Below are 12,049 nucleotides of genomic sequence, written 5' to 3'. Positions count from 1 at the left end.
GCAGCGATACGTTAGCGACCGAATCCGATCCACCGGATCTTTTAGTATATCCCGATATATACGATCTATACACAGATCTGCTACAAAGCTCCCTAAGTATCGTTCACTTTGGATACGTTCGTTGAGTTCTCTTCATTTGCGTTTTGTATTACGAATATCAATTTAAATTTGAGTTTGGTTTTGGCTAGCTTTTTGGATAAACAGCAGCAAAGTCTCTCAATGTACTCGAATTTTAGTCTATTACTCCTGATATACTTTGACAAAGTGCGAACGGCAGACCAGGAAGTTGAAAATGATCGATTGCTTTATTGCATCGAATCGTTTCGGGATTCTCCACAATGCCGCGTTCAAGTCGTTGGCAATTTTAAGGACCTCAAGCATTTTGTGCGCAGATCTACTTTGCTTTCTCAATTCTTTGATCTATTTTATCTGACTTCATAGCCAAACTATCTATCTCTACTGATTTATACCTCAAATCCTTTCTATCTTTTCGAATTCTCCATTTTCTATGTGCCCAAACTGCGTTGAAAATGCCTTAAAATTGGCAAACTTCTTGGCATTGAAATTGTTCAATCAAACCATATAGCAACTAGAAATGGTGATCGATATATGTTACAACCTTATACATACAGAAAGATCAAGCGAAATGAAAAACCATGTGTATCCAATTAATTATATATATTTTGTATTGTTGTTCATGTTCTATCGCATTCCAGTTGTTCGTAAACCGTATTCAGTAACCGTAATTGTAACCGTAACCGTTATCCGTATTCAATAATCCGTAAACCGTTTTCAGTAATCCGTAAACCCTACTCATCATTAACGTTGTCGTTTCGATGTCCATGTCCACAGATTGTGCCGTGTTTTGAATTTTGCTTTTAGTTCTATAGTTTTTAGCTTCTAGTTCCTAATTTCTAGTTGGTAATTTCTAGCTTATAGTTTGTTGTTGTATCCTTTGACCGATTAACGTATTAACTAATCATAAGTATACCATATGTATAATCTATAGTGTACCATATTTAAAATGACATGAACATGAACACATCTATATCAATATATCGTTACCCAAATACTCTCAACTATCTGCATATCTAAATATATAAATATTTTGTATATATCAGTTACGTTGAGTTCTGTGTCTGTTACGTTTCGTTACGTTATGTTATGTTAGATACGTTTTCTTTGGCTTTCCAAATTTCAGACTCGCCAGTGCGCAGATGTTGATCACTAAATACGATATTTAACTGATATATACGTGTATAGTATACCAATATTTCTATTAGACATTCGATGGTTGCTTTCCACTCGTTTCCGTTCCCGTAACCGTATCATTTGTCTTGCCGTAGTGTAGCCTTATCATATTCAGCTGTACGCATATACATATGCATCGATATATTGATATATATGTTTGGAATTCCATTGATATGACTACTTACCTACTACAACTACTTATGAACCGACAACGTATGTATATTGTATTTTACAGAGTACTTAGCTAGTTTCATGTTTAACTCTAATCAAACCAAAAATCAACAAAGTAAAAATATTCTCTATAAATAAATAATCCTCTGTATAGCTAGTTTCCACCGATCAAGTAGTCGTACTAACTTAACTAATACACACACTCTTACACATACACACTCTCTCTCTCTCTCTCTGACAATCTCTCTCTCTCTCTCTTTCTTTCTCTTACACACCCACACATGTGAAAGCGCAGAGATGTAGGCAACGATTCCTGATCTCTGCTCTTTGTGTGCTTCGGTTTAAGCCGAGGAACATGCCAATTTTTGGTTATCGCCTTTGTAATATTTTGCTAACTTTCGTGTGACACCCACACAAGCAAACACACCCACATATACACCTCTAACTACTAATACATACATGTCTAAAACATTTTTAATTACATACTTATATCTATAGTTTTCTTTGTCGTGCACTGAACTCTGTGAGAAAGTGAAGAACCATCCCCAAACATTTACTAACTCATACTCACAGTCTAATGTATATCTTGTAGTTGTTTTAACGAACTAATAAAAAAAAAAGAAAAGGGGACCAATCCACCTTGAAATCTGACGGGATTCAGATATACATACGTATCAGCCCCTGTGACCCAAAAAGATCCAAACCCGACCATCTCCCAACCGATTCCCAAGCAGAAAATAACATTTAATTGCACTGTTATTAACGATTGATCTCTATATTTAAACGATCCGCATTCGGATCGTAATTCAGGCGTGGTCCTGTTCTCGTCGGCGGTTTATTTCGCGGAGGCTGGCAGCGACAGTTCCTTTTTCAAGTCGATACCGGACGGCTTCTGGTGGGCTGTGGTGACCATGACGACGGTGGGATATGGTGATATGAGGTACAGCCCACGTTTCAGCTCCACACTGGTGTGGTCCCGGCACTAGCTAATCTCGATCCCGCCTTCTATATCTACACTTAAATCTCTATCTCTCTTTCTTAATCTCTGTCTGTCTCTCTTCATTGTCTGAGTGTTTGTTACTGAGTGTTGTACAGTCTCTCCCATATCTCAACTATATGTCATTCTAATGCTTTATGTGTGTCATTGATGTTTGTTGCTTTCGCCACTCTTAATGCTAATGTAAATAAGTCGGGCAAAACGGTGGTTCCATTCCCATACGTTCCGCGCTCAGGCTGTGCCCGGTGTACAGTTGTGTCCGTCCAAAATACGGCCTGTGTAAAAAAAAGAACGATGTGAATATGCATACATATGCCATAGATGTGATGTTGTGGTGATCTCTCGCTTCTATGGACCTTAACCCCCAAACTCCTTACCTCCCACCCTCCCTGTGTTTTTTGTCTGATTTTTATTTTGATTTCCTTATGTGTTTCTTCTGTGGCATGATCAGTTCTGCGTTTTGCGTCGCTGTCCATTTCCATTTCCCATTCCCTTTTACGTTTTCATCTGTTTTGCGTTATGTTTGTCCTTAGTATGTACCTACATCCCCCCCACTCCGCATCCCACTTGACCCGTATAAATAAAATAAAGGAATGGAGTCTAATTTCGATCTCAAGACGCTCGATCTATGGTCCACTATCTCCGTTTGTTCGACCCCAAAAGTATCACCATATATCTGGGCCCATTGCAGTAATGCGAACAGCGGGAGGCTCACCAGAAACCGATATCCTCCATTGATCCTCCGCTTTATCCCCCTACCAATATATAGGTGTTTTAGAAAAGCGAACCCCCGAGGTAAGCCCTGATTTTCTGCTTGGGAATGCCGCAGGATTGTGGTCAAGTCGATCGAGAAAACTCACGTATCAAAACCGAAATCTAAAATCTAAACACTGAAACTGAAACATAAACATAAACAAATGCCGCCATACCTGGGCTGCGAAATGTATTTTGGAACACGAATACCCCACCATCACATACGTACACCACCTTGACGAGCTTCCGACGCATCCAGACATAAAAGACTTACTTTCAAAAAACACTCTTTGGTTAAATGTTAATTTTGAAAACAAAAGAAAAAAAACAAAAAAAAAAAAGAAAAGAAAATAAAAATGAATAAATAAAACCAACAAAAAATCATAAAAGAATATATTACCAATGCAAAGCAATGTTTCTCCCATCAATTTTTTTAGGCGTCGTACTCTTCTCATCGGCGGTTTATTTTGCGGAAGCTGGAAGCGAAAATTCCTTCTTCAAGTCCATACCCGATGCATTTTGGTGGGCGGTCGTTACCATGACCACCGTTGGATATGGTGACATGACGTATGCAAATCTATACAATTCTAACTTTTATGATTACGTTTACGATAACTCCAGTTTTGATTTTACGTTTCGTTTCCGTTATCGTTTCGTTTCCGTTTCGTTCCCGCCTTGGGAGCGCCTCCTTTCTGGGCGCTCCATCCTTCTCCGTTCCACCTCTCTATTCTATTCTAATTTTCATTTTCAACTGTTTCGTTACTTGCGTTATGTGTGATTATTGAAAGCCCGCCCAAAAAGAAAACGCTAACCCCACTAAAGCTATTTACCGAAATGTATCCAAAACTAACTGTACTTCTTGTTAACCCTTTGAGTTCCGTATCTCCCGATTAATAATATGCAAAACCAAACTTAAACGTTGTTGTCTCTTACTTTGACTCGCTGAGCTGTTTGTTTGTATTCGTATTTGTCTATAACAACTTCTATTCGTATTTGTATTTAACCTTTGTCTCAACTCTTGCGTTCCATTCATTTCCGTGTTGTATCATTTAACGGTTTTCAGTTTGGCATCAGTCTTTCTTTCTCGCTCGCACTAGCTCACCCTCCATCTCGCTCTCTCGCGTGTTCCGTTGCCATCACATTGTGTTTCCACCATTAATCTTTTAGAAGTTTTTTTTTTGCGCCAACTTTGAGTATCTCGCTTTTAATTTTCTTATCGCAAATTACCTATGTAACGTTGTGTCGTTGTTTAGTTCACAAGAAATACCGAGAAAATACCGGAATTACATCGAAATATACCGAAACAAGTCATCATAAGTTCAGCTCCATTTTATTCTCATAACGGTCGCTGAAACTTCGTAGTACAGTGCTGTCCATAATCACTATCATTTAACACGAAAACAAGAACTATACACACACACACATACACAAGCAGACACTGGGCGATGGATCCACGCCCACCGAGCGATAACGATAACTTCATTTGCTGGCCAAACAGTTTATCGAGCTTAACCCCCCCAATACCATCACATCGAACACAAAAAAACTGAAGGGAAAAAATAAAGGATGAAGGAGAAGAGGACGAGCATGCTGCATGTGCCCGATAAACACACTTACCCACTTACACAACACACTTACAGCCACACCCACACCAAGGCGCCCTCATCCACACACGCACACAGTCACACAAGTTTAGCTACAGCCGCCTAATGAGCAACAAAGCCCAGCCGCCTGCCAAATCCAATTGCCTATGAAACCAAGATACCAGAACCCCTCCAAAAAAAAAGCCCCCCTCCCCATTTTCCCACTTTCCAACTTTCTCGGGAAGAGGAAAAAGTTTTCGCCACACACATTTACACACATGCACCGGGGGCCCCCCCCTGCCCCCGCTTTAACTCCCACGCACACACACTCTTACACCTGAGCCAGTTGCTCGCACTTATGCAATAATTATGTCTGTATATTAGCACACCAACAAGCCGCCTCAGAAACTGCAAACAGAAAAGAAGAGAAAAAAAAAGAACTGTACAGAATATACCAAATATACCCAAAAATATACATAGAAACGCTTAACACACCCGTTGTTCTAAGTGTTGTGCCTTCTTCTTTCGACTTTCGTACTCTTTGCGCCACTTTGATTTGATTTGAACGTTCTCTGCTAGACTAATGCCTACTCAAGCCCTCCTCTCTCTATAAATATTTACTTATATAAGCGTATACCTATCGATATCTATATCTATACCTGTATCTGTATCTATATAATGCGTAATGCCGTATAATTTTGCCAATGCATACCGTATATATGATAAAAAAAAAAACAAAAGAACCCAACGCAAAAGAAATTCTAAGAAAAAACGAGAGTTTTACTTTACATTTCTTATATATTTGTATTTTCATTTTATTTATATCGTTCGTTCGTTAACATCGCTCGCTTCCATCCAAACAAACAAATACCAAAAATCAATTAAAAAAAAAAAAAAAAACAACCAACCAACTCCAAAATTCTCAATTCAAATAAAATATATATCAATTGTTAATCAAAACCAAAAACAAATATTCCCAACAACCAACAACAACAAATTGCACCAATATCTTACCATAAATAAATTATATATAACAATAATCAAAATAATGAAATGCAACCCTAAAACGCCCGGAAAAATTCAATGTGCAAATGATTGCGAATCGAAAATTGCATTGTAATTGTATCGTTTATCGTTTGACACACGATCACGACTATCGATTGAAATCGAATTCGAAATTGAAAAAATTGAATTGAAAAATTGTGAAAATATGTGAAAACGATTGATTGATTGATTGACTTATTGAATGATTGAACGATTGATTGTTTGATTGATTGATTGATTAATGGTACAGACCCGTCGGCGTTTGGGGCAAGATTGTGGGATCACTTTGTGCCATTGCTGGCGTGCTGACCATCGCACTGCCGGTGCCGGTCATCGTCAGCAATTTCAACTACTTCTATCACCGCGAAACGGATCAGGAGGAGATGCAGAGCCAGAACTTTAATCACGTTACTAGTTGTCCATATTTGCCAGGTACATTAGGTAAGTTCAACACTGTGTGTGCACACACCTTCCACTCCCACCCCCACCACCTCCACTCCGAATCGAAGCCACCGCCGTGTCTCACAATCTCTATCGCTCTGTGCCGCCTGTGATATATCTGTTGTGGCCTTGGCTCGAAAAAACCCTATCATCCCACCGTCCCCACCTTGTACTCGATTCGCATTTACCCAAAACAAACCCAACGTCCCACCAAGAAAAAGATAAAAAGAAAAAGTATATATAAAAAAACTCGCAACAAGCCACCCAAAATACGAACCACCCACTACCGACAGAACCACCAAAACCCAACCACTAATTCAAGTAGAGCAACAAAAAGTAGAACCCGTCGAATAAAAATAGAAACATTTACGAAGAAAGAAACGAATTGTGGATGCCGATGCTGAAGCCGAAGGCAGTGCCGTGTGTTTCAAGCCACTGAGACAACCACCACGAGAAAGTCAAATCCGAATCCGACAAAACCACCATCCATCCTACCAATTGGCACCACCAAGCGGATGGATCTCAAGCGGATGGGTTGCGGCACTGCTTTCGAACCAGACACGCTGTCACACAGAGAAAAATATCACCACAAATCGGTCATCGATTTCTACACAGCCACCTTTGATCTGAGGCATATCATTGATTATTGAATCATTAAGTAATGGTTTATACAAAGGTCTATGACCTAATTACCTGTCCACAGCACCTATTATACCATACAAACGTTGTATGATGAAAGTCTTAAGTAGTTAGCCTTCAGATTGACCTTGTTACACATTGGAACATTATGAATTGAGGATGTTTTCCAATCCCACCTCACTGAGCAGCCAGAATGTGATCATTTTCACAATGATATGCCAAAGATGATTGCCATAGTTTAAGGTATTTGCATGATTGAAAAAGTCGAGATGATAATATGAAACAGATGTTATGTTTTTTCTCTGTGCACTGCCGTGCACCCACCACCCCCCCGGGGCAGCACCTAATTGGTCGCTGGTGGGCTGGTGGGTGGCGTGCTGCAGCGCCGGTGGGTGGCAGCCCTGTCGGTGGGGCAGCGGTATGCGGTATTGACAGCGGTGCCACAACCAACGTGCACGTACTGTGTGTGTTTTGTGTGTAAGCGAGTACTACAGCAAAAAACATTACTGTAACCGATGCATTACAACTGTATGTGTGATCTCCTCTTTCTCTCTTCTCTCTCTCTTCTTTTTGTTTCTCTCTTTATTCCGTCAATTGTATGGCCAATTCGAATATCGAAACGCGACCTCCACACAAATAATTTCCCCAATTAATACCCGATAACCCAAAAACCAAACCAAACCAAACCATCCAAATAAAAAAAATCCGCTCCTGCATCCCTGGCATTGTGTGAATCCCCTCAAATCAAACTCACGTACACATGTCATATCTACACACACACACACATACGCATAAAACACGCTCTGTCTGCCAACGCGTGATATACACTGCGACAAAACACACTAAACAAATGCATACAAACCACCAAGTAGGTCAACACATGAAGAAATCATCGTTGTCTGAGTCCTCATCGGATATGATGGATTTGGACGATGGTGTCGAGTCCACGCCGGGATTGACAGAAACGCATCCTGGACGCAGTGCGGTGGCTCCATTTTTGGGAGCACAGCAGCAGCAGCAGCAGCAACAACCGGTAGCATCCTCACTGTCGATGTCGATCGACAAGCAGCTGCAGCATCCACTGCAGCAGCTGACGCAGACGCAACTGTACCAACAGCAGCAACAGCAGCAGCAAAACGGGTTCAAGCAACAGCAGCAGCAACAGACGCAGCAGCAACAGCAGCTGCAGCAGCAACAGTCCCACACAATAAACGCAAGCGCAGCAGCGGCAACCAGCGGCAGCGGCAGTAGCGGCCTCACCATGAGGCACAATAATGCCCTGGCCGTTAGTATCGAGACCGACGTTTGACTACTGGGTAAGTGTTGGAAAACGGCACTCGCTTGCTGCACAGACCCGACCCCCAACCCCTCACCAACACCACCAAAACAACCCCCCCAACAACTTCCATCTTTGCCACACTACCTATCTATATCTTGCTACGGCACACTCACTTATCTGACCCCAACCCAAACACCAACAAACACCCACCACCACCACCGGAACCCGTGCACCCTGACTCGTAGAGCGTAACTAGGTTTAAGTGTTGCAAAATGCGAAAAGCAAAATGCAAAATTCCAAAACGGATCGTTCGCACTGGCCGCCACAGCGGAAACAGTTTGTTTTGCTTCAAAAGTGGAAAATACAAATGGCAAAACTATTTTGTTTTTAACTTCTATTAAGTAAATAATTATTACAAATTGCAAATCAAAAGCTCCCCTCAAATAGCGAAAACAATTTATATATAGTAATTCCAACTTATAATTTAAAACCCATAAACTATTTTTTCTGTGCAGTGCGAACATCCGATCAAATAAATTGAACTGAATTGAATTACGATTTGATTAGAACATAACTTTTTCTCTCTTTTCTCTTCACGTGCGCGCTCCTCTACCTACGCGATACACATGTTTGCCTATGTTTACGTATAAACCTAATCCTAAAACCTAAACCTTTGCCTACGTCTCGATCCCCATGTATGTATTACCATATGTTTGATCTATATGTATATATGTATGACGAATGAATCAGTGCAAAAGACGTTGCGTGGTATAATTTTGGCCTTGACAGGAGTTACGTTGGATGCCAGAAACGACTACAAAAGCTGTTTATATTTAATTTAAGTAGAACAAATAACAAAAACAAATTTAATCTATTGCTAAATTAAATTAAATCTAAATTAAATCCTAAATTAATTTAATTAAATTATACATTTAATTATAAAGAACACAAAAACAAAATTCAAATCCAAGCCAGAGAAAACCAAAGAAACAAGCAAGAAATGAACGATATGAGAGTTCCAATAAATTCGAGTAGTAAGGCATAAACCAAAAAAACCAAAAATTAATGAACATTGACAAATAACACTACAAAACAGAAGAAGGGATATTAAAGCAACAGCATCGAAGAGGTGATGGCGGAATTTAATCAAATTTGCAACAACCAAAGCTGAATAACAACGCGATCAAGCTGCAAGAGCAAGTGGAAACTGTAAATAATGCAATAAAATCACAAAGCTCACATGCCATTAGCCATTTAGCAAGCATAATACTCGTACAGTGGAAAGGCTTTAGAACTCAAACTACAAACTGCAAAGGACGAACAATGAAGCCAAGCACAGTGAAGCAAGTCCACATATTGAGGGATGTCCCTTTGAAGAGCTGAAATAAAAGAGACAGTCACCGAACAGACACACAGATACACAGACACACACATTATTACACGCATTACTAAAAAGTATAGTAAAACTGCCGTTATATTTAACTGAAAAGTAACAAAGAAGAACCATAAACTAAAGTAAAACCAACATGTATAGTCATCAAGCGAAACCCGAGGCAATATCTGCTTTTTAAATGTGACAGGAAATACTATCGTGTAACTAACTTAGACAGCAGGCCATTTAACTGAACTACTCGATAACTGAACTAACCAAACTAAGCATATACACACACACATACCTATATGTGATAGATGTACTATGTGTGTAACCTAAACAATATCGTTCGTAACACTACTCAAGACCCTTTGTTTTTTGACTAAAACTTAAGAGATATCCAGAACCCTCCACCTATGCCCACCCAGCCCACTTCAAACCTCTCTAACCTGAACACATATTAACTAACTGAACCCATGTCAGATATCAGCTATAACTTCTGCTTCGATCCCCCCGAATTAAAACGAAATAAAAAGTACAAATATTCAACTAAACGCAAAGCAAACGCGAAACAACTAACGCTCTCGTCAAATATTACGATTGCTGAAAGGAATTTCGAAGACAGGTAAAGGCGAAACGACTGCAATTTAACTACAAGACCGAACGAACATTAATGGAAACATCCAATGGAGATTGCTCGTATTCCCCAGTCACAGATCCGCTCAATCACAATAAATAATATCAGAAAGCAAAAGATAAGGTGGCGACAAGAGATACAACAAAACCGAAAACGCTCTTATGATTTTTGTAATGAATGCAAACTATATATGACAAGAAGACAAGGAGAAAACCAAAAGATATCAAACCAAGCCAGCGATGATTTCTTTGACTGAATTGCGGGGGTTGGTCATTATACCCCATTCCCACCACAAGAAACTCCCCCTCATTCACAGCAAACAAAATACAAAAAATCGTTGACTGAACTTTGCGAATTCAACTTTTGCATTAAATGTATTATAACAGAGACACTATAGTATGAAGATATATATATATGTGTGTGAATGTAACTTGCATAGATGAATATTTATCATATATATGGATTCCTATATATAGGAGACCTGTACATAAGAAGGCTTGCTCTAGTCGATGTTAATTGATGGCAACAAGATACCGATCATATTTGAGTGTAAATTTTAAAATGCTTCGAAAACCGTCCACACACACACACACACACACACGAACGTACTTACCACACACACACAAACACATATAGATATGGTCGGGGCAATACCCAAAGTCAGGGGCGGAGGGGCTAGTGGGGGTTTCAGAGTCCCAAGCCAACAAAAAGATCCGGAGGAGCAGAGCAGAGCAAAGTGCCTTAAGGAACATTGTAAGCTGGCCGATTCGACCCCCTTTGTCGACTCAGCCCCTGACTATTGGTGTATGACCCCCCTTTTTTTTTGCGACCGCCCCTGCAACCCCTAGCAATTCAGTAGAACCAGCTGAAAAAGCGAACAATAATGCAACGTTTCCAAGGTGCCACAGTGGAGGCCAGATATGAAGGGCCGAACGATACGTGGACACCGTGTAAATAGTCGCTACCCAGATTCCCAATGAAATAGGGTATCCCCACTGTGGCTGCTAACTGCTGTAAATACTCTCCAAATACAAATACATCTTGCAAATGCAATTTTGTACAAAAAAAAAAAAAGTGAAAACAAAAACCCAAAAACTAATCCTAACAATAAACCTAATAAAAGCTAATTATATTAAGTAATAAATAAATTAATTGAAATGAAATGAAAGAGTATAAAACACTTAAATGTCAGCTAATTGTACTGTATGTAGTTTCTCTATATCTGTAAGAAAGCAAAGATTTAAGAGATGAATAAGCATTAGAGAAGATAACGATAAAGATAAAGATAAAGGTCCAGTCGAAGATGATGAAACTAGCAAAACACCAAAAACGAACGAGGATTGAGGAGAGGGAAATGAAGCGTAACGAAAAGAAAACCGCCTACTTAAGATTAGATTTTATGTTTTAGATCGATCGGTCGGAGGAAATGATTTTAGCTTCATAAATACAAGATACCAGATAGCGGATAAAGGTAAACGATAAAAGATAAAAGATACCAAGCGCATGATATATGAACATGGAAATGAATCCAGATAGCGATACAAAGAGCCGAGTGTAAAGTAAGGTTGTTTTTTTTTTCTAGCCTTAATCTAGACAAATGAATAAATTTAGCAAGCATAAGTGTAAATGAGTCTAAGAATTACCGATGTATAGCTGAATTTAGAACATTATTTTAATTTATTTATTACAATTATATGTTCATATTTTGTCCTACATCTTAAGACTTTGATTTAATCACAAAATAAGCCACTATAATTAAACAAAAATAAAAAAAAGAAACCAAAATTAAAACCACAAATAAAATGGAGAACAAGAAATTGAAAATCGTGTTAATATTTACTTATGAAAGCTTAACAAAAAAAAAACATAAATTATAAAAAAA

The 12,049-nt window shown here is 39.2% G+C and overlaps 1 protein-coding gene across 13 annotated transcripts in view; it reads left to right on the top strand.

Annotated features, from left to right (window-relative positions):
- LOC120455760 (potassium voltage-gated channel protein Shaker) overlaps positions 1-10,373 on the top strand; it is a 103,858-nt gene extending 93,485 nt beyond the window's left edge. For 9 of the 13 annotated variants that reach the window (XM_039642203.2, XM_039642207.1, XM_039642206.2 and 6 more), the window contains 4 exons: positions 3,610-3,739; positions 6,050-6,240; positions 7,749-8,195; positions 8,909-10,373. In XM_039642203.2, coding sequence (XP_039498137.1) covers positions 3,610-3,739; positions 6,050-6,240; positions 7,749-8,188 — 761 coding nt within the window. In that variant the 3' untranslated portion in view covers positions 8,189-8,195; positions 8,909-10,373. The remainder of the gene's footprint in view (positions 1-3,609; positions 3,740-6,049; positions 6,241-7,748; positions 8,196-8,908) is intronic. The other 4 variants (XM_039642204.1, XM_039642208.1, XM_039642199.1 and 1 more) reach the window with 1 other exon arrangement.
- The last annotated feature ends 1,676 nt before the right edge of the window (positions 10,374-12,049 follow it).

The sequence above is a fragment of the Drosophila santomea genome, chromosome X (genome assembly GCF_016746245.2).
Source record: "Drosophila santomea strain STO CAGO 1482 chromosome X, Prin_Dsan_1.1, whole genome shotgun sequence".
Lineage (NCBI taxonomy): Eukaryota > Metazoa > Arthropoda > Insecta > Diptera > Drosophilidae > Drosophila > Drosophila santomea.
The sequence above is the reverse complement of the archived record's forward strand: the minus strand, read 5'-3'. Positions and strand labels throughout refer to the sequence as shown.